The following is a 23,809-nucleotide window of genomic DNA, read 5'->3' on the forward strand; positions in this document are numbered from 1 at the left end:
TTAGTAGTTGTTTTCACAATATTACAACATAGAAAGAAGGATGGTGTATTTACGCGCATTTTGATACCCCATTTGTCTATTGTCATTCAACATTAACAACACAGAAGTGCTTTTAAAGAAAAATACCCGGGTTTAAAAGTTGCAGTTTACATCGATCAATGGTTATTATGCAAGCATTGTAGCACGTAAAATAATCATTGCTTGCATAATAACCATTGATCGATGTAAACTGCAACTTTTAAACCCGGGTATTTTTCTTTAAAAGCACTTCTGTGTTGTTAATGTTGAATGACAAATGAGCGTAAATAAATCATCCATCCCTCTATGTTGAAATATTGTGGAAACAATTATTAGTTCTAAAGCTATAGGTGTTTTTATGACAGCTGCGTTACTTTTTGTGTCGTCTTTACATGGACTCTGCCCGGTCTCTCCACCTTGTGCTGATCTTTCACTGTTCTGATAGGGTTCCCTCGATATGTAATGTATCAACCACAAAATCAACTCTGACTTCCTTCAGTCATTGCCATAGACAAAATTGTACTGGAAATATCTCAAAAAGTTGTTTGGTAACCCTTTACTCTTTGACCCTTTACTCCATCGGTCACAAAAGCAGAATGTTCTGGGAATTGACATAACACTGTCATAATCTTCTGCAAATTTATGGCTCAGGCAGTTTTGTTAGTCTCCCTGTGTAATTTGTCTGGTATTGACAGGAACCACCAAGGCAATAACCCCAGTGGAAGAGAGAGAATTTCTTCCACTTGCAAACTGCGCCGTTATACCATAACTATCTTGCTGCCAAACGGAGATCTATCTGTTTTGTAGATGATTTCCTTCCCACGTGATTAAAAAACTTTCTTCTTACTCATATTGGTCTTCAGCTGATGGAATTTCTTTGCTGGCGGGTCTTTCGCTAATCTCTCTCATCCTTGAAGGTGGAATAGATTTGCTCTCCAATCTCATACGCCATCATCAGATCAGAGTCAATTATCTGGGGCTTTCATTGCTGTAGAGATCCTTGTGAGGTCCTGCTTTTCTGAGAATGAGTTGATCCAATCTTGGATGAGGCTGATGACAGGCAACTGACACTGCTTCCTAATCATTTTAGATCATTTAGATCTGCATGGTAGAGTTCTGGTTTGTTACATTGTTGCTGGATATTTACACCGAAGGTAAAATTTTGAGCACCACAAGGGTCAAAACTTATATTATTTTAAATAAAATGGTCTCAAATTGTTCCTTTGGCAAAATTAAATCAAAACAAGATTATACACATATTCAGATTTCCTTTGACAGCATAACCATCGCGTATACGCGCGCGACGTCAAGCGCGTGCATTGGACCTTGTGCAAAATAATACGCGCTGGACGGCTAGCAGTACGCTTAATTTGTAAAAGGAAATCTGAATATTACTTTAGTTTGCGTTGTTTTAAATGTATTGTTACATAGGCAACATCACAAATGGGTCAACAGGGTTCAATGGGCTCCTTTGCCCTGTTACACTGATAACAAACGAACTGGGGTATTCTTTGCTTATTTTTTTTTCAAGCTGAACAATTTCAGACCAATCAAAATCAGAGCATGTCTCAATTTTTGACCCTGTGGAAACCAACATTTGACCTTTGACCTTTCCCTTATAGCTTAAGAACTGTACTGCGAATATACAGGTCAAACTATACATTTTCTGAATACTTATGATGAGAGAAATGCATTGGAATGGGTTTAAACTTTGATGGGCATATTTTGTTCAAGAGAGTTTGTACATGTACAACAAAACATATTTCTGTCGCAATTATGTTCAGGTCAAACCATACATTGACTGGACTATCAGTGAGGTAATCAACAGAATTTTAGTAGTCATGTTGTATTTTGAGGCAAGCTTTGGCCCAATGTTTATTGACAAATGGTTGAACTCGGTGGAGATACTCTTTGAGTCAGTAATAACTTCATTCATTTCTGTTTCAGATTCAGATTTATTGTATTTTCACTCAACGAATACAAAAAAAAAATAATAATCGTAAATTAATATAGATGCAACGTGAGTGAGGCAGTTTCTGTAAACCTAATACGGGGGAATATAATGGACATTAGTAAGAACGAAAGCAACGTTATTAACACATCATATTCATTAGAGGCTACCTCTAAGTATTAATCGAATAGCAAAATTATTACACATTTTGCATTTAATATGTTATTAAAATAACATTTTGAAAATATATGCCGACGGAAAAGATATTTATCGATGCAAACGTTTATAAATAATCACAAATTTGAACAAAATAGACAATTTTGCTGCACAGTCTCGCGTTGTTTAAGTGTACCTGAAGACCATCCACTATGTAGAAGGCCACTTCGAGACTTATTGTCTAGCTGTGATGGCAGCGCGAAGGTGGTCACGTGTGTATTTATAAATACATTCTTATAAATATAATGGAAGCTGATTACTGATTAGTATCCTTTAAACAACTACACAAATTTTATGGATGATAAATGCAAATAAATAATACAATCAAAACTATAAATGCAAATAAATAATACAATCAAAACGTCAAAGAAGTCGAGTATGCTAAGTTCATGGCTAAGTAAGCAAAAGCTGCTTTGTGAATACCAAATGAGAAGGGAAAATATTTATATGAGATATTATGAGATATTCCTCGTGACGTCCCTTGTCAAATGCAGACACTTTTGGGCAGTATAGTAAATGGAGAAATAGCCAAAAATCTGCCGGGGTGATTTTTTCACAATTTGGGTTTGTTGCGAATTTGTGATGTTATTAATGTTTAAAATATTGTCTGATAGTTTCTGATCGGAATATAAGTGGCATTTTGTACTTTTTGAGACATTTTCAAGGTAATTCCTACTCTCAACATTGTCAATAATAGGCCGATATCTCAATTTCAAATTCTGTAATACCATGTAACTTACGAACTTAGGAATGTCCGATTTCAACGGCGTTGTGGAGCACAATATCTCTTAGATATGTAAAAACCTCAAAATTGATAACCTGCCCAAAAGTGTCTCCTTTTGACATGACACGTCACATATTATGATTGGAAAAGTGGTTGTCCTTTAATAATAATCATCAATATCATTCGAATTTTAAAACCAAAATAGGTAATCGCTTTCTGGCAGAAAGCTTCTTCGCAAGTTATTGTGTTGCCATGAAGTTGTGTTTAGGGAGTGGCTATCAGATTGTCTTGAAATGGTAATCAAAATATATTCAGTAAAAGACCTGTTCTTTCTTTAAACATAAAGTTGACAAGTTCAATATTGTACGTATCCTCAACAATAAGTAATACAAGCTGTATCAAAATGATTGGTACCCATCAGTTTTCATTGATATTAAATGGATGAGCCTGACACATCAGATTCAATATAAGATCCAAATAATTTGTATAATAAATTGTGTAACAAGTCATAAACTATACATTCTGGATATTTTAAGAGTATCCAATGTTGTATTTGGAAGAGGCAGCCGTTTCAGTAAACATCAAAATTGATTGGTACCAATTTTAACCTCAACACTACACTATCTTTCGCTCACCTGGAACGTTTTCAATAGTTCGACTAGCGTCTTCAACAGATGGTGATGCTGTGATGATATCTTGTCTACAATCGGGATATCCCTCCCTGATGACGCCATTTGATTGACAGAATGACGTCATAGGATGTTACGATATAGTGCCGCCCCCTGGGCATCAGCAGGTTATCCCAGATAGGGTCTATTTCTAGTCCTTTGTCACAAGATATCATCACAGCATCACCATCTGATGAAGACGCTAGTCGAACTAGTGAAAACGATCCAGGTGAGCGAAAAATAGTGTAGTGTTGAAGTTAAACTCTTCTATTATATTATCTACCACTACGTATGAATATCCACTCGTATATAATAAGAAGTGGTTTATTTATTCAGTCTTCTTTAGCCAGGATAGCCCAATTAGTGTATTTAGTTCGGAGCAAACATAGGTGCCATAGCAAAATATAGTATTAGGCGTTACAGACCACAAAAGAATTAAGGTACCAGTTATTTTCACCCCTGTCATGCCTGTATATTCTACACAATGACAGACATGTGATAATAAGAACCAGCAGCCAGTCAATATAATTTATAGTTCGGATTTAAAACCTCATTCGTTGAAATCGGAAAAGAAATGAAGACAATGGACAAAGAAATGAATGCCAAAGAATGAAGTGGATTCAAAAGTTGCAGATCTTAAAGCAGAGCTATTGTGGTACAGGTAATAGCTGCTGGTTTTGATTGTGACATATTTGTCTTTGTTGAAGACAGGGTGAACATAACTGGTGCCCTATTTGTTTTGTTTTTACAGTCTGTATACTATATGGAACCCTTATAATACACATACATCAACTATAACATTTAAAAATAATTCCAGTAAACATTACATATAACAACAATAAATCATTAAAAGTAGAAATTGAAATACAGTAACAATTTATAATGTGCCTTCCTTTGATACAATTATTATGTTTTAGTATGCTGTATATAATTTAAAATGATTGCAAACTGGTTACCGGATCATTTCCCCGGATCATTTCTGCGTAATTGTAAGGGGTCATCTGTCACTCTGTCATTATGAAAAATTATTTGAAGAAATCAAAGAGCCCTTGGAGTAAATATTGTAGTGTAATGATCGACAGAAACAACTGCAATCAATAGTGTTTACTATTTACTAGCGAACCATTGCTGAAGCTATTTCATCTGAAGCATTTTCCATCTTGATATCTTGTGCGTATGTCCGGGGCATATGTACGCTAGCGCTTCAGTCATGTCAGTGTGGAAAATGTTTGAAAGACAGTCATTTTTACATCTCTCGCACCTACGGTGGTTGATCACAGTTCTTTGTGTAATTATCAACAAACGCAATAATAGCGTCGATTTCTTTTCGTTTCAAACTAAGTTTTCTCAAATGCATGTGTTGAAATTTTTCAAAGTCAACCAAGCAATTATTACAGCACATTTGAAGAAAGTCGTCATTTCTGTTCCATCCTCCGTTGTATTTGATTTCCAAGTTCGCTAATTTCTGTAAATGATGAAGATTTTCAAATAGCGTCTTGATACCGCGCGGACCATAACATTGTGATACGCCTTCAGCCCATTTGGGTATATCTGCACCATTATCATCATTATTGTCATCATAAGTTCGCATCATATGTTTTCCACTTATTAGCAAAGTTGTGAGATTTTTCATGTGTTTGAACGGCAATTTCGATATTCCATTATCCGAAAGCTCACTATCATTCAGATTGAGCTCTCGTAGATGCTCACAACTTTGAATAGAAGGGCAAAGTTTGACCATTGCATTTCCTATATGATTCCCATGCAGATTTAGCACCTGAAGTTTCTTTAAATTATTCAATGAGATGCTCAATATCGCAATCCCTTCTTTCTCAAGACTTACTCTTCGAAGAAGCAGTTTTTCTAACCAAGGAAGTTGGAGAAGGTTTTCGCAGATATCCTTAGTAGCTCTGCCAATCCTATTGTTCGACAGATTTAACTCTTTCAATTTTGAAAGATGATACAGACCTTTTCCTAACAGCATAAAACCATCTTCAGTTATTTGTGACTCACGAAGATTCAGAACTGTAAGGTGTGGCAGATATTTGAACGCATTTATCAACAACCTAACGCTTCCTACTGACACCTCAGATGTCATAGAATTCAGTCGTAAATGTTTCAATGGCAGTGGTGATTTTTGCTTGTGTTTCGTGGAAATCTTTGATGCTTTTCTAGCCTCATCATAAAGTACTGAAATTACCTCTTTGGCATCTTTGACTGCAAGTAATTCCAGATGTAATGTATTCAAAATTGAAAGATGCGGTCGCAAATAGTAAGGAGAAATATTATAGTTGACAATTGACAGATTCCTCAGTTCCTTTGATTTTAAGCAGCTCAATACATTGTCAGCGAAAAAGGGCAATACTTTTATCTTAGACCAATGATCGTCAAACCTACGCATGTTAGGCCAGTCAAATTCCCCATCTCCAACTAGTGAGAAATGCGATATTTTAGTCATTTTATGTAAATATCCTCGCAGTTTATCGGCACGACCATTTGTGCATGCTAGTGTTAGATGTGTGATATTTGGCGTATATAAACAACGAAATATTTCGGTGTATCCTCCTGGTCCTCTAAGAATTAAATGTTTCAAATGTTTAAGCCGTGATATACTTCCTCCAATCCTCATTTTTAAGGTACCAACAGGTAGCTCTAGGTCAAGGGAATATAACTTCGGCACATTTTGCAATAAATTAATAAGAACAGAGTGGACATTTGTCGCAAGTATTTTGACGGTGATTTTTGCTGTTTCAATATCGCAAAGTATACCATCATCTCCCAACGTCTTCTGACAGTTAATAAAGAAATCAAGTGCAGGTAAATAGTCCTTATTCTCGCCTAACTTGATCCAAAATGGTCTTCTTTGAAAAAGTGGCTTCGTATGTTTGCATAAGGTTTCTGATCGCGACTCCGCCAATAATAAAAGACACAAAATCCAAGGATCAGTACTGCTTACAGTAAAGTCCAAGCATGGATGTAAATCTGATTTCGGATAACATCTAAGGATCGTGTCAACACAATGAGGTATAATCATTTCTGCCGCTTTAGCGCTTAAACCACAGCAATACTGCATAAGACAGCACATGTCTTTGATATTTGAACCTGTTATTAAGTCCAGAAAGCTTCTAAACTTGTCCGTATTACTTTTCAATAATCCGATCATGTATTTTGCCGCACAAAATTCCTGAAAATCTCTGTGTACAAACGTCACTCTGTACTGAACTCGACGATTATAGTAAATTCTTTCCATCACTAAGATTCCAATGTGCAATGCTTCATTTAAAATTTCTTTTGGAAAGTCATCTTTTTCAAACAATAATCTTGGCTCTGAAGTATCTGCTAGCAAACCTGTAAGTGCAACTTCGCCAACTGCGACTACGATTTCGTTCATTTCATGACTTCGATTTTTTATGTCTCCTTCAAATAGGCGCATGATAGAATTAAGGTCAAGATATCGCATCGCTTCCTCAAAAACATCAGTTGTTTTATCTGGCAAATATCGGGATTCATCCCACAACATGCACATCATAGTTAGTAAGATTGGTCGTTTCGACATTCCTTTCATAACCGGTTTATTTAGTAACTCTCGTAAAAACGGGAAAACCAATACGTTTAATCTCTGGACAGTTAGCTCATGACCACCAAGACAGAGTCCACGATAAAAATAGTCTACTGGTGATAATTGCGATAAAACTGATTCCGAAAGCATATATCTTGTAAAATATGCCTCAACTTTATCATCAATTCTGGTAAATTCATTTAGTTCGGCTCCGTACAAATATTTCTCATCAAACTCAAAAAACCTCGCTATAAATTTTTGAACATCCCAAAAAGAAAATTGCATAAGTTCCACTTGAGCGCAAGAACCAAAATGGTCAAGGTAATTAGAGACTCTATGCCGTCGGGTCGTGACCAACACACAGCTTTTATAGAGCCACCTGTTACTCAGCAAAATCTTGAATTGATTTTGTTCTGCGAGTGATCTTTCTCCAAGCCAAAGCGCTTCGTCAAATCCGTCAAGGAGAAAAACAATCGAACTTGCATTCGATTCAATATAGGCCAGCAGTTTCTTTTTTGATACACGTGGCAGCAGCTGAGCTTGAATTGCATCAGCTAATGTCATTTGTGGCTGAACTTTGCGTAACTCGAGAAAAAATAACAAACGGTACTTTGATAGACTTTCATTGTTCTGATCTGGACTTGCCCAATCATATGCAATCTTGGATAAGGTAATTGTTTTCCCTCCTCCTGGGTCTCCTCGTATTAGAACACGGTTTAACTCGTGTTTATCATTATCTTTAAGTGAAAGTAGGTCAATATATGATTCCAATCTTCTCTTCTTAATCTCCCTTGATGACTTGTCTTCGTATAACATTTGAAGATTAACAAAGAGGTCCTTAATTTGTCTGAACTTTTCTGGCATACCTGGAAGTAATGGTATTTTCCCACGCGAATCTCTATAATAGTTCATTAGTTGATCTCTGCAGTCATCCTCGTTAAATGGGAGTTCATCTGGCAAAATAAAACAGTATTGATATATTTGCGTCATTAGATTATTGATATTAAATATCAACTATAAGTTTCGTTTTGAAAATTCAGGTACGATTATGAAGTGGATCACAATTGCATTGTTTTGAAACTTCCTGCATGTTCAGGCTTTGTCGTAAGTAAATGAAACACACCAATAAAGAAAACAATATTTGTGAACTGGAATTAAAAGCGGACAAATTATATTCGAATTTGTATTCACAAACCAAAAGTCTTTTTGACACCACCAATGTATTAGAAGAGGACCATTAAGTCACAATATTACCGAATTCTAATAGCTTATTCTTAATGGTATGGTTTTGCCAGTTGGCACTTATTTCAGATATTTATTATTCTTGGGTGATACAAAAAATTGTCACCTTTGGGGGGAAATTGTTCAATAGAGCTAGTACAATACCGTACACGTTAATCATGATAATTCTCAACACTCATTCATCTCTCATATTATGCAGAACCGTACACGTATTTATCACCAGCAATTCATAATAAAAAGAACAACAATATTTACCATCTTCTTTTTCTGTTCTGTCCACTTTCAATTCCTCAAACTCTCTAGAAACCTCAAATAACTTTTCAACGACTTCTTCGACAGCTTCCAGTTTTCCACAAGCACCTTCTTGTGTCCTTGATAATTCTTTCACCTTTTCCTCTACTTTCACAACTATAGAAGAACAATAGAAGAAAGAAAGGAGAAATTAATTCCGGAGTCGAACCAGTTATACTTAATGTATCAAGTCCAGCGCTCTTCGCTACAAATTGAACTGCGCCCAACGGTGTGTCAAATATCAACATTTCAAACACATTTAACCGTTTTTGGTTAAAATTGGTTAAACATTGTGTACCATATAAGCTTTTCTACCTATAGTAATACACGTGTTTAAATATAAATATGTGTGCTGTAACTAATCAAAACCAATAATCCTGCCATTTTGTGGAGCGCTTGGAAAACAACTCACAAAGTTATAATCAATATTATAAACAAGAAATTCTATAAAAAATGAATTACCATCAGTACTTCTTGCAGCTTCAAGTTTCAATGTAGCTAGATCTTCCTGAAAAACCTTTGTTGCAGTAGATATTTCTTCTACCTTCTCACCAAGCTGTTCTCTATCAAGCTGAATGATATTTTTTTCAACAGCATCCAATCTTTCCTCTGTATGTTGAGCGTCTTGAGTGATTTCGTCTAATTTTTCATCAACGTGCGTAACTTTTTCTGCAATTACCATGACATCTTCTGCAATCGTTTCAAATTCTTCTGAAATGTCCTTCAAAATTTCTTTCCACATGTTTTCTGTGACAGGTTCAAGTTGTATCTGTAACAATTAAAAAACAGCAATTGTGTGTAATTGCCGCTACCAATAGGGTCCAAAGTCTGGCAAACATATAACACAGCTACCTTCAACCATATTTATAAATACGTATTTATAAATACGCACGTGACCCATGGGCACGACATACCAAGACAAGCAAGTGTGACCAACTCGTCATGCAACTGGCCACTATACAGAAAAGGATAGGAACTCTGTAGATAAATATCATCAAATGTAAGTATTACTAATAATTGAATAGCAAAATGATTACACACAGGGGGAGCGTGGCGGAATGGTTAGGGTACTTGCCTTTAGTGCATGAGGTCCTGGTTCAATTCCCGGCAGTGGCGATTTGCTGGGATATTGACTTGGAAAAAAGTCTGAATTTAATTGGCAACCCCTGTAGATTAAATTCAGACATCCGCTCTCCCCATGGGTCATTTAGAATTGGGTAAATGAATCATGAAAGTACTCCGTCCTTCGGAGGGGACGTTAAACCGTCGGTCCCGTGTGCAGAAAGCCATACCTGTACATGTATCTCGCGGAAGGCGTTGGTGAAAAAAAAATTGGGTTAACAATAGACTATTTTTTACCCAGGGTGACAGAAAAAAGGGGAGAATTATAAAAAAAATGATGAAAAATTGTGAATGAAATTGAATTTGACATAACTTTTTTTGTTTTTTTACGTTGGTACCGCATATTTTTGATCTTCACTTTTTCAAACCATGCAAAAAAAGTTTGGGTCAAGTTGTGCCCCCCTCGGTTCAAAAATCATGGCTACGCCACTGTAAATACGTATTTATAAATATAAGCATACTGTTACATCAGTAGTGTAGTGCAGAGATTAAGATTGTGTAGTGCAGAGATTAAGATTTGGCATTACGACACGCGACAGCACCCTCCTAAACTCAAATTAATTGCATGGCATAAGCCGCATGGGTAAGTAGCATCTCTCAAATTCCAAACGTAGCACCAAAGAACTAGCATTTTACAACAATAATTGATGCACCCGACACAATTTATTTCTTACCTTTCGTAACTCTTGTGGCAAATCCGGACTTGATGAGAAAAAGTTAGAGTATGCTTTCTGAAGCCAACTCACGAAATCGTTGATTTTCTTGAAATAGTCATCAAGTGTAGCAGGATCAATGTTCAGGCTGCTTTTCACTGCCATGTGACAGAGGTCATTTCTGATAGCTGCAAGCTAAATAAATATTAGTTTGATCAGTAACCCTTGTCTAAATTCAAATAAAATAAGATAAACAGTATGGTATGTCTTCAATTACATACGGTTTAACAAACAAAGTATTAAATTTGCTTTAGAATTAAAGTTCGAAACGTCTGCTGTATAATATTAAAAATAAAAAAAAAAAATAAATAAATGTTGTTTGATTTAACGTGCGCTTCAGCTAGGCATGGCCTAATTATCAGCACACTTCAACAATTATTCCGCTGCCATTAGGATATATCAGAATCATTTCCGCTTCACCAAGTCCGCAACTGATGCGCAGGTACTCTCAGCGACTTAGATTGTGATTACCCCAGCAGCTCCCCATTTTACACCTGGGTGGAGTGAGGCAATTGGGAATTAAGCTATCTTGCTCAGGGACGCAACACACTGGCCGTGGTGGGGCTCGAACCCGCAACCTTCCGATCATGAAGCTCGCGCCCTAACCATTGGGCCACCATTCCCATATTGTCCCCTTCATTTAGTCAAAGGCGGGGTCAAAGGTCTATTGGTATCATTAACAGCAATAAACTTAGTCCTACCTTTTCAACCAGGTGATAACAAGTTTTGTCTCCTTTGTGGAACTCAGAAAATCTCGCCATAATCATGAAAATTCCAGCAGAATCAAAATCCGAAAGTGTGGTGTAGTTCTGAACTGACTGCCCCTTTTGAAGTCTTAAGATAAAAGCCTTTGCAACCTCTACATGACTTTTACCTAGTACAGATGGATTTACATTTGCCCAAGGAATCGGTTTTTGTTGTGGGCTTGTTGTAGCTACTAGACCACGGGTACTCGCTGACGCTGACAAACCACTTGCAAGTGGAAATGGAGTTTGGAAAAATACTGCTTCTATTTCATTCGCCCAATCAACACAGCTCTGACATGATGACACGCCAGCTTTCGTTATCTTTGGTTTTTTTCCAGAAGGACAATTGCCAGTACAAAGGGGTATTGACTGCCTTTTAGTAGCATGCCAGTTTTTGAGACAAGAATCTACACACGGTAAAACCGCGTTGACAACTAAGTGCAGAGCTTTAAAACACCGGCAATATGCTTGAGGATCAACAGTCACTGGAATATTGGCCGCCATTGCCATGATTGCGTCAGTTCTAGAAAGTAGCTGCAATAACAAGAACATAACAATAATAATAACGATGATACTACTACTACTACTACTACTACTACTACTACTACTACTACTACTACTACTACTACTACTACTACTACTACTACTACTACTACTACTACTACTACTACTAGGCCTACTACTACTACTACTACTACTACTAATAATAATAATAATAATAATAATAATAATAATAATAATAATAATAATAATAATAATAATAATAATAATAATAATAATAATAATAATAATAATAATAATAATAATAAATAATAATAATAATAATAAATAATAATAATAATAATACCGTGTTGTACAACCAGTCATATCAGCCTTGAATCGTCCAAAATAACTCACGAGGGTCGATCAGTACGGTATATGATAAGAGTTGACTTGTGACGCCATATACCGTATGGATTGTTTTCGTGGCATTTCTCAATGATCACATAAACACTGTACCTTTGTCTTTTAAACAACACATGTAAAAATTATATCATACACATAATTACGTAACAGTATTAGCATAAAATCAATGGTCCAGAGGCACTGTCTGAAAATTAGTCGTTTTTGTTAAGGGAAATAAGAGGTATTGTTGTATATAAGCCAAATCGGCATTAGAAGTTTGCAATGCATTGTGGGACAGTTTTTGCATTTTTAGGACACTTTGTCCTTTGACCTTTCACAAAAATTGTTTTTGTACATACAAAATATAATCAAAAAAGTTTTACTTGAATAAAAACAAATCCGAAAAATATATTTATTATATAAATTAATTATTTAAATATTTTTAATTGTAACATTATTAGAATAATAAAAAAATAAATAATAATTAGAGTAATTTTCCCGAAATGTCAGAGGTCAAAGTGTCCTAAAAGTGCTCTCAAAAACCGGAAGTCACAATGGCGATTGGGCTTATTTTCTCAAGAATTAAAGTACGAAGAATGCTGCCTTTTGGAACAGTAATAGAACACAAACTTCCAGTTCATTGAACCTTGTTTGTTGGGCTGTAATTTCGTAAAGGTTTTAGTTTATTTAAAATGCGTGGTCAAATATGTTTTATTTTTTTAAACAAAAACAAGGCTTTTCTTTCTATAAACATTTTGATATTGCCAACAATAGCAAACGTGGAAATTTAAGGTTTTTTGCCAGTTCTGTTGACTAATCCCCAAACATTAAAACGAGAGTTTCCCTAGAAAATATTTTAATCCGTGATTAAAATATAACTGTTAATTCTACTATTGTTACATTTATACAAAAAGTAGTGGTACAGAGAGAGAGAGAGGCCATCGTTTGAAGGAGAAATTTATTTTTTCTGTTCATTTGAGGTTGAGATCATCCATAAAAATTCATATGAATATTTTGTAATATTTTATGCCCTATTTACATGGAATTTTGCAATTTTCGTGCATTTCTAGCATGTTGTAGCGGTCATCCCACCTACGCATGTGCAGATTGTTGTTTGATTTGCACCAGTTATCATCGTACTGAGTACCAGCTCTCACGCGTGACCAGTCATTATCAGTGATGTATCAGTCCTGACTCGAGTCCACTTTTTGTTGGACTCGGACTTGGCTCGGACTCGGACACAAAAAGACTCGGCTCGGCTCGGACTCGGACACAAAAGGTCTCGGACTCGAAGCCGAGTCCGGTCGACCGAGTCCAGTCCAATTAAATCCATGTAAAATGAGTATCTTATAATGTCAAAATAGATATCAGATTTGTTGACTTTACTTATTTGGCCATTTTCCAAATTAATTGGGGGCTGTCAAATTTGTAATCTGTCATATATCCCACATATCCACCAAATTATTTAGATCTATCTGTCACTAGCATAATCATATTATTGTTATCATTAATGAAACAGTTTATAATAATTTTAATACAGTTCATAATTTTATTAAAGTATTTGGACTATATAAAAATATCTGAGAGTTCTTCCAATTCATTAAACTCTTGAAAGAGACAAATATGCACACTGGACCATACATCTCAGCTCCCACTCAGTAAATTGGTACTCATCCATACGGCTACAGGGTGTCTGTAGTTTGTGTGTGCTCACTACTCAATGCACATTTGTGTGGGACAATTTTGAAAAGATGTTTAGAATTATAAAGGTGAATTTCTGTTAGTATTATTATTATTATGACGATGATGATAATGATGACGACGATGATGATAACTATGATGATGATGTTATTTTTCTATGTATTTGAATACATTACAATTCATTTAATTGTATGCTGCATGCAGCCTAGTGTGAAAGGAACGGGGGGTTGGTCGCTGGCTGACCCATTTTTTTTATGGCCGAGCGGATTTGCCAAATTAATTGGAGCAGCGCCACCCCTCCTTTTAGGGGAAAAATATAAAGTAGCGAAAACTGGTTTCTAAAAGCGCAGATTTATGCGAACAGAAATACTGCCACCATCAGGGTAAGTTGGTGTGGCAGAACACACCGAGGTATCCGTCAAAGGAATCCTGGTCAGGCTTATAAAGACAACAACAATGAATATTATTAATTTGTTAACAAGTTTTATTGAAGTTCTTACTCTACAAAATGCATCTTAATCTACTACATGAACAACATCAGTTATGTCACTAATGGCTTACCATACCTGACTGAAAGAAATGATTTGATTTTTCAATGCACAGCTGTTTAATTAAACAATTAGCAACAGTGTGTTTTTATCTGCTGTTATGACGCAAATGGCCTACCATACTTTGTTATGATGCAAATGGCCTGCCATACTTTATTTTATGAGCTCTTTTATGACACATTACATCATTTTACATACAGTTTCACAATTAACATTACAAAGAATACTTTTTATTTGAGTTTCATCAAAGCATCCCACACAATGACAAGTAATACATGGTACCTTTTTTTTAGGATTCATCAAAGCATCTGACACAAGTAAATACATAAACAAAGGTCACTGCACTATTAACTTCATGCACAAACTATTTAAAATGCCAAACCTCACAATTGATTTTTACCTTGCTCTTATACTCAATATGGCTTCACTACAACTGTACTTCTCGTTTCCCAATATTCTCGCCCGAAACCCTTGTTTCGAAACTTCATCACCTTTCTTTCCTTAAATAATTTTACCCGCAACACCTGGGCCTAAACTATTTTAATGGTCTCACCCGAAAGTTGGCAAAAATACATGGGTCGAACCATGTTTAATGTCACACCTGAAAGTTAATTAAAACACGTAGGTTGAATCATTTTAATGGTCACATGACCCGAAAGTTTGCCGAACACATGAATCAAACCATTTTTCACTTATTAAATCCGTACCCGCGATAACTGTTTTAATCCACAATCCCATGCAATACATTTACATTACGACTCTTTCACGTACATGTAAAATCCTTTAATACCACACAATCCATGCAATAACATTACGACTCTTTCACGTACATGTTAACTCGCAATTGGAGGGCCTCAAACCTTCGCGTCTCTAAACTCTCACTAAAGCTCTCTCACAACTCGCCTAATCTGCAACTCCTAAATGCATAAACCACAAAAGCGCAATTGCCAACATTAATATTACATTTTACAATTATTTCACAAAAATGACATGAATGCACACTGCAAGCATTATTTTTGAAACCATATTACGCCTACACACTGAACACATGTTTAGCGAATGTCCTCATGGAAATCTATGTTGCGCACAACCTTCGGGAGTTGATGCTGGGAGCCACATCAACACATTCTGCACCACTGCGCAGATTTCACTTGAAAGACAATCTTTTTAATATAACACACACTTGTACAATATTTCAACAATGGCTGCATCATTTATCACAGTTTTAATGATCTATTTTTGTCACACACCAATCATCAATTTCAATGCTAATTTTGTCAGCAATGGCTTGCCATAACCAAGTTATAAATACACAATTGTATTTACCAGTGTTTTGCCAAAGTACACATGGTTTCTTACTTGTACACAAGTTATTTACAAAGCATGAATACACATTTTTATCAAAACATTTTTATAGGCCTACAAATCTTCTGGTGCACTATATACCTCTACACAAAGCATTTAGCCAAACCTGAAATATGATTACGCAATCAGCATGCACAAATTTGGTAAATTATGCAACTACATGTTATTTAAAGTCACACATTATTTTACCCTGGCCTACTTCAGTGGCGTAACTCCTATGGGCTCTGGGGGGGCGTGCCCCCGGGCACCCGGGCTAAGGGGCACCCAAGCCTGGATAGCCTTTGACACGATAGTACTTTGTTATAGGAAAGAAGTGGAAACCTTTACCCACCATGCATTGAATTACTCTTCATTTGGGTGCCCCTTCAACACAAAATGTTTCGCGCGCTTCGCGCGCATTGCAACATATAAATTGTCATTTTAAAGACCTAAATTCAACTTTATTAAATACCAAATTAGTGGTATTTATGCACATTTTCGCGCGCCCGCACGCAATTGTTTTAGGAAGAGGGGGCATTTTGTATTCTTGCCCCTGGGTGCTGTGTGCTGCGTCACTGCAGCGAGTGACGAGTCTCCAAAGTAAAGACATTAGAGAATATGAAAACATTTTGTTTTATTAACATGAACTGCATTGAAACATGATATAAATTTAATCTGAAACACTTCATGTAAGTTATTCGGTAGGTAAGTTATTTCGATACTAAAATTGATTAGCTCTGCACCATGTTGGTCAGGGGCACCCGAACTACTTTCGCCCCCGGGCACCCTGACCCAAAGTTACGCCACTGGCCTACTTTTACGCAAAGTGCACAATATCTGAACCATGCTCACAATCGCAATTATGACGCTTTTGGCGCACCATACTTTTGCCACAAATGTCAATCAACATGATGAAATAGCTTCAAATATTTATTTACATAAAGTTTGACTTCCTGTACACAAAATGTCATGACAATTTCCAATCATCTGTGCTGCTTGTTTTACAAAACATAATATTTTAATGCAATTTACTTTCCACAAGGTTTTGTCCCAATCCCTGTCAAACAATGACCTAAACTTGAACTCTGACCCAATTTCAGATATTTTGACTCTCAAAACAATGTTCAAAACAAATACAACCCAAAACATTGCACAAAACACATCCCAATTTGGCAAACATTTGTTTCACTCATCCCCCCTCAAGAAGCACAAATTGTTTGTTTACATTTAGATATGCATATCAAAATCATAAACTCACATTAAAAATATACACACAATGTCCCATGTCGTCGCCTGTCGATCTTGCTTGTCTGCCGTTGTCGCGCAGTGCACTGAATAAAATCCGACATTTTGCTGGCCAGCTTTTTAATTGCGAAATGTCCATTGCAGAAATACATGCGATGGAAGAAAAATGGCGTCTTCGCTAAATCACTTGAAAACATCATGTCCATTGCGTACGTCATGAGCTGCCAAAACTCCATTGAAGATATAACTCCAATCTAGGCGATAATATCCACTCAAATATGTGAATCTTTCTCCATTTCTCAGCATACTTTGAAGTGAAATGTCGTCATAATTAAAACTCGTCAACTGGGTAATTTGTATCGTCCATTCGCTGCTGTCAATTTACTTGGTCTTTTCCAATTCCACACGAAAATATTGCCAGTAATTTCCATCTCTTCTAAACTCTCGTCTTTCTTTCAGAAAAGCACACAAAGGCAAATTATCTGTCCATTTGTCGAAAAGGTCTTCATCTTTGTCGTCCTCCACTCCCCTGTCCATCACGTCACACGGTCTGCACTCAGTCGGTCGGTCTCTCCGTCGGACAAGTTTCTCAAACCGCGCACCTGAAAATCCTGATCAGTTGACTTTCCGAACCAATCAGCTTCCTGACTGACGGTGCTTATACGCGCTGAATACAATGGAGAACTTTACAATAACAACTTAAGTGTGGTACAAAAAATACCTTGATGTGGCCGCAAAACACGTGATAATTTGGCTTGCAAAATAATGGAAAAACACGCTATTTATAGAGGGGAAATCCCGTTACACTAGTGACACTTCTCTAGTGGCGCAAGTTAACTGTGAGTTTACATTCCGGGTTTACATGTAGTGTGTCACACACACACAAATACCCCCACATGACTGCTGTCTGATACAGGTGGTCTGATACATGTAGTTTTTACCTTCAGGAGTTACATGTTCATGGGGTATGGGTCTTTGCAGTAAAGTGTACGGTTGGTTGGTTGAGTTGGGTTGAGTCTTTGAAATGTCAACTGTGTGGGGTGGGGTTTGGTAGGGTGGGTGTGTATAGGGAGAGCGGTGTGTGGTGTAGTGTAGTGAGTGAACTTTGACCATTGACCTTCACTTTCTACAATTGTATCATCAACATGCCATAAAATTATACCCAACGACCCATTTTTATATAAATAGGCTCCTTAAAGCAATGCCAGTAGGCAGATACCTGTCACATCACACCCCCTACCTCCGGGCATGGACTCTGACCGAGTCCGGACTCGAGTCCGGACACGGGTCTTATTTTTGTTGGACTCGGACTTGGCTCGGACTCGGCACCCCTGGACTTGGACTCGAGTCCGGACTCGGACACAAAAGGATTCGGACTTGGCTCGGACTCGGATACAAATGGACTCGGCTCGGCTCGGACTCTGACAAGCTGGACTCGGGTACAAGTCAGGTCATTATATTTTAATCTGTTTCATTTTGGAGATAATTAATGTCATTCAAGCCCTAAAGTTGTTGAAGTTCCCAGACGTCCCATTTCCACCCAAGTTTAATGGCAAGTCTCATATTTTACCATAAACAAACTGCAGGGGACCTAGTGTTTATTCCTGCCAAAAACTAGCCATATGCACCTTGTATTTTTGCTGTTCTCGGACATTTTAAATACGTGCCTTTGATGTAATTTAAAAGGTCCGCCTTTTTGCGTGATTTGGCAATGTCCCGAGTCTATTGATTGTATGCCAATGCCATTACGTAATCAAGTATACGGTATCATTTACACTTACACGTAATGGTTTGAAAGACAAAGGTACAGTCTTTATGTGATCAAAAAGAAATTCCATCCAAATATTCAATATATGGGGTAAAAGGTAAACTCTTATTACATACTGAACCACCCTCGTACGTAGGCTATTTGCCCGGGGGGGGGCACTGAATTTTTTTGGTAGGGTGTGCCACCGCCAGTTTCGAACTTGAGGTCTAAGGAACTGATCGGCCAGCCAAAAAGGAGGGTCTAGGGAACTGATTGGCCGGTCAAAAAGGGGGGTCTTGGGAACTGATTGACTGGCCAAAAGGGGGGTCTTGGGAACTGATCGGCCGCCAAAATCTAAAAAATCTCGGAAACTAAACCCGCAGGCCAAACCAGGGTTCAATTTTGTTGCGTTTTGCCACAGATTTTTGAAGGAATCGATTTCACTTTGAATTGTGCATTAAATTATTAATCAGGAAAATCATTAATGCAAAATAGGTCTGGTTTGGCCCATACGATGGAAACCTCAACAAAGCAAAACAGCATTCAAATCAAAATTACTAGACCCTGTAGACCTACAATCTATGCTATTAGCCTACTGATAATTATAGCAGCATTACAAAAGCCCACCATAAAAACAAACCCACAAGAATTATTTTTTTCAGTGCCGAATAGAAAAACATTTAGACTACATTGAACTGTCATGCTTTATACCATGAGATGATTGAGTGAAGTGTGCAGAATTTGACAGCCATTCCACTCCCGATTTTACTAGACCAGTAGATCGTAAATTACCTTTTAATTCATTGTTTATGGAGAGCTGCAAGGATGTGTACATAATTATTAAGGTACTTTTCCTCATATTTGGCAATTTTATTCCAAAAAGAGATCTCAAAATCATTTATTTCTAGCTAAATGTTCACCAGCTGGACTCTCGCGATCGGCATTGCTGCAATGTTTATTTATTATCAGTCAACCAGTGTTGCCACTACTAAAGGAGCCCAAAATCCCACCCAAAGTTCACCTTATTCCTTACAATGTGCTTCAATGGGGAAGAAATTAATGGAAAATTCCCTTTGAAGTTTTTGGGCTCGCAAAAGTAGCTTTTGGGTCTGCTTTTGGGCTTGAAATAGTAGGACAGAAAACACGTCTCTCAAGATGCCGATGAGAGCGGAAATCAACGATCTGAGGGTCTATGGAACGGCTAGAAAAATTTTGGGGCTTCAGAGCGGGCAAACAATGAATTCAGAGGGTCTAAGGAACGGCCAGTGGCTCTGAAAAAGGGGGTCGTCGCCGCGGCACATACCCGTATAGCTGGGAAATGTGAGTGCCCCCCCGGGGCTATTTGTTCTCGTTCATTTTGCCAAATCTTACCCTTTCTCCCTTTGATAAGGCGCGTGAAAGTCGATTCCGAGTTTATCGTCCCCCGCCCGCGTCACTTTTTGGAAACCAAAAATACCCGCGTCAAATGTTCAAAAATGCCAAAATAATTCATTATTTTCAAGGTATCAGTATTTTCTCCAGTTTTAGCAATTGGAAACATATAATATTTTTCTTTGTAAAACATATGTGACCGTCCACGGCGAATGAGCCGTAAATTCCTCCCCGGTCAATTTTGTTTTATTTCGTGTTTAAAAAATAAACATCATAAACTTAAAAATGGTATATAATTTGACTTCAAACGATATCCAGAAGCGGAGTTATGGTTAGTTAAACTTTGCTCCTTCAACAAAATTATAGTTTTTTCGTTTCTATGTGTGTCTCTTTTTCCACATTACTGGCAATAAATATCAAACAGTCATAATTGGCGGTCATTTCAAATCATCCACAAGTCAACGAGGTTTAAGGGTTCTCTCATTGTTAATTGTTGGTTATGCATGCCTATACAAATAACCCACCACTTGAAAAGGATTTAGCAAAAGCAAACAAAGACCAGAGCTATTAAAAGTTCTATAGCCATCTAAGGTAGAAGCTTATTATCCACTTCAATAATAGGATTATTGATTGGTGTTGTGACTATCAAAATAAGACAGATGTCGCGTCAGCTTAAGTGACCGATGAATACGACCTTCGTACACATTTTGCACCATAACTCAGAATACAATTTAGGGAATTTACGGCTCGTTTGTGCTGCCGGGTCACATATATTCATAACTTGGAAGCAAAACCAGGCTCTTTTTAACTTTTCTAGTCCTTACCCATATAAAAAACATGTTTATAAATCACATGTATGAGTCTGGCTTTAAATCAACACGCATTTTAGGTCAATAATGAAATCTGATGAAATAATGAAAAATGAAAAATGAAAAAGTCACCTCACCAACCTGGAAAAAAAAAAGTGACGATAAACTCGGAATTGACTTTCATTGGCCTAAAGCATTGCAGTATAGAACTACCGTTGTGTAACGTAGCATATACTAAACCAGAGATGATGCGAATATTCTAATCTTCTCTGACTAGACACTTACCTTGTTTTAATTAAAATGTTCAAAATTGCTCGGTTATGGTAATATATATCATGACAATGAACATGTAATTATTTCCATGGCACTTGATTGACGATTCCTATATGATCACGACTATTGCGTATATGAAATTAATTATGATACGAATCATGTGCACGATACATGTACGTTAGGATGTTCTATTCAGCCTGAGTCATAGTTTAAAGTTCATGTACTTCAACAGTTCAATTTAAAGCGACACTATCAGGATGTAGCATGGTAGATAGGCATATACAGTGAAATTGAAGAAGAAGTGAAAGCATTTTTAAAAACGTTTGAAACTTAAAAAAAACCCACTGCAACAACTTTTTAAAAATGTTGTCAAAATATCATAGCAAAATAGTTTTTGGTAAACCTTTTTGGAAAATGTTTTGTCAAATCTTAATAACATAATGTTAGAATGTTTTGCACTAGGTTTCCTGAATGTTATTAAAACGTTTCATACCCTTTATATAACTCAACATTTACACGTTTTCTGTATAAAACGTTCTGTGTTTGCTGGTGACTTAAACAAGGACCCATAAACTTACTGGAGCTTACAACGTCCCGGGACAACTTCTTAATAGAGAGCTTGCGGAATGAAGTTACTTTAACTTTAACTTTAACGTCTAGAGGATTATAGAGGATTATGTATTCAAAACCACTCTGCCATTAAAGCCGCTTGAAGTTAAAGTTAACGCGAGAATCTATAGTGTGCCGTAAATTATGATGAAATACGTCATACTTTAGAACAATAGTTTGCCTATTTCCTCATAGACTACATAATTACCACTTATGTATTATCTAGTTAATAGACCAATTATTGGAAATCTAATTTGGTTTGGGTAAAAAACATGCTACATGTTGCTGAAAATTACTGATTGAATTAAATCAAAATAAATTTTGTTCAAAACGTCACACTTGATATATAAATGTGTGTGTGCTCATGACGTACACCAAATCAGCTTGCGGAACCAAGTTTTTGGCTTGACTTCAACTCCAAGGGGAAATGGTCTAGATATATGTTGCGAGCGTAGCGAGCAGGAAAATTTGCATATTAAAGCGTTTCCGTACTGTTTTCCTAAGCCTTTTTAGAGCGTTTTATCTAAAAGGCGCCCCATGAATGTGTGCCAAAAATCGCTTGCCCCCCCCTCTCGGCTGGCCAAAATTGCTTGCCCCCCCCTTTCGGCTCGCCAAAATTTCTTGCCCCCCCAATTTTACCCTCCCCAGGGCTCATAATTATTGCACAGCCCCTTAGTGGTGTGCTGCCCCAATGGAACATGTAGTATGAATTGAGGGAATCATTCTAAAAATTGTCAATTGATCAGAATTTTCAGCAGTAGGCCTATTGATCAGAATGAAATGGGGGAAATGATAAGTACAATCAAGATCGCTAGTTCTTATTGACAGAACGAACTCATAAGAGTCATAAGTTCTGAATATTGGGGAAAATATCTCAGGTTTGGGCATATAGCCACAAAAAATGGTATTTATAAACAAGCAACAAGTTAATAATAGGTCATCACTGGAGTGATTGGTTTCTGGCCCCTAAGTAAACCATATAATAACAAAGCTATTGTGGCACTCGACTGCCCATCTATATGCTTGTTCAGACGATCGCTTGTAAAGTCGCTTGTAACTACATTCAAATGTAAACTTGCATGTAGTGCCCGTCTAAACGCACTCGCATGTAGCTACATGCAAGCATTCAGAGTCTATGATGCAAGTTACAAGTGACGATTTTACATGTATGATATCTTACATGTAACGAGCCCGGGGGGCACTCCCACTTTGGAGGTCACGTGTATGTAGGGCTGTTAAGACCCCATTTTTCAGCGTCGCTCTACCCAAAAACCCCATATTTTTTACGAACACATGTTCTGTCACCCGAAGGCCCTTATTTTTCCATTTGATCTGTCACCCAAAGACCCTTATTTTTCAATTTGAACAGCAATTTTCATTTATCACTGATTTTGTTACCTATTATTTGACAAAACAAAGAAATTTGAAGCCTTTTTGAACTAAAAATTTGATTTTTGAGGGTTTTTTGACACTGTTTTGGCTCTCACCCAAAGGTTCCAAAAGTCATGTTCTCACCCAATGACCCCATATTGTTTACATTTTGCTCTCACCGAATGCCCCTTACTGCGAAAGTGCCAGCCCTACACCTATATCCATTTCATATTGAAGTGCCCCCCCGGGGTAGCGAAGTACATTCGAATGTAAGGCCAGTGTGAACAAGACTTGCTTGTAAACTCGCATGTAAGCATGACCTTGATGACCCAATTCTATTCTGATTGTGCATAATCATGGCATAATTTACCAGTGAAGGTCACTCTTACTTTTGAGTTGGCTCATATACCATGTTGGCTTACAAGTAAGTCCCGTGTGGACACACACTCCCTTGCAGCCTAGTCTGACTTCCCTGACATAATTTAATTGCCGGCTTGCTTGTAAGTAGGCTACCGTCTAAACACACTAATTTGCAGTTGGTGGTGCAATAGGAAAGGTTTTGGGAAGGATATCAGCCTTTGGTAGGGCATTAGGCACAACTAACCACCAACATCCTAACAACCAAGCCCCAACCCCACCTCATCCCCGCCCCATCC

General features: G+C 37.2%; 1 protein-coding gene across 1 annotated transcript; it reads right to left on the reverse strand.

Moving 5' to 3' along the window:
- Window positions 1–4,763: 4,763 nt before the first annotated feature.
- On the reverse strand, window positions 4,764–11,458 carry LOC140150457 (uncharacterized). Its single transcript, XM_072172475.1, has 5 exons — window positions 11,206–11,458; window positions 10,466–10,639; window positions 9,132–9,438; window positions 8,634–8,786; window positions 4,764–8,089 (listed from the first exon to the last, which is right to left on the reverse strand). Exons 1-5 carry the CDS (start codon window positions 11,269–11,271, stop codon window positions 4,839–4,841), a joined length of 3,951 nt encoding a protein of 1,316 aa, XP_072028576.1. The 5' UTR covers window positions 11,272–11,458; the 3' UTR covers window positions 4,764–4,838.
- Window positions 11,459–23,809: the final 12,351 nt, after the last annotated feature.

The sequence above is a fragment of the Amphiura filiformis genome, chromosome 4 (assembly GCF_039555335.1).
Source record: "Amphiura filiformis chromosome 4, Afil_fr2py, whole genome shotgun sequence".
NCBI lineage: Eukaryota > Metazoa > Echinodermata > Ophiuroidea > Amphilepidida > Amphiuridae > Amphiura > Amphiura filiformis.

Coding starts and splice junctions, on each gene's coding strand:
- LOC140150457 (XM_072172475.1), bottom strand. CDS start 11,271: ATGATTATGGCGAGATTTTCTGAGTTCCACAAAGGAGACAAAACTTGT. Junction 8,787..9,131: donor AGCTGCAAGAAGTACTGATG/GTAATTCATTTT, acceptor GTTCTTCTATAG/TTGTGAAAGTAGAGGAAAAG. Junction 8,090..8,633: donor CAGAACAGAAAAAGAAGATG/GTAAATATTGTT, acceptor TTATTTTGCCAG/ATGAACTCCCATTTAACGAG.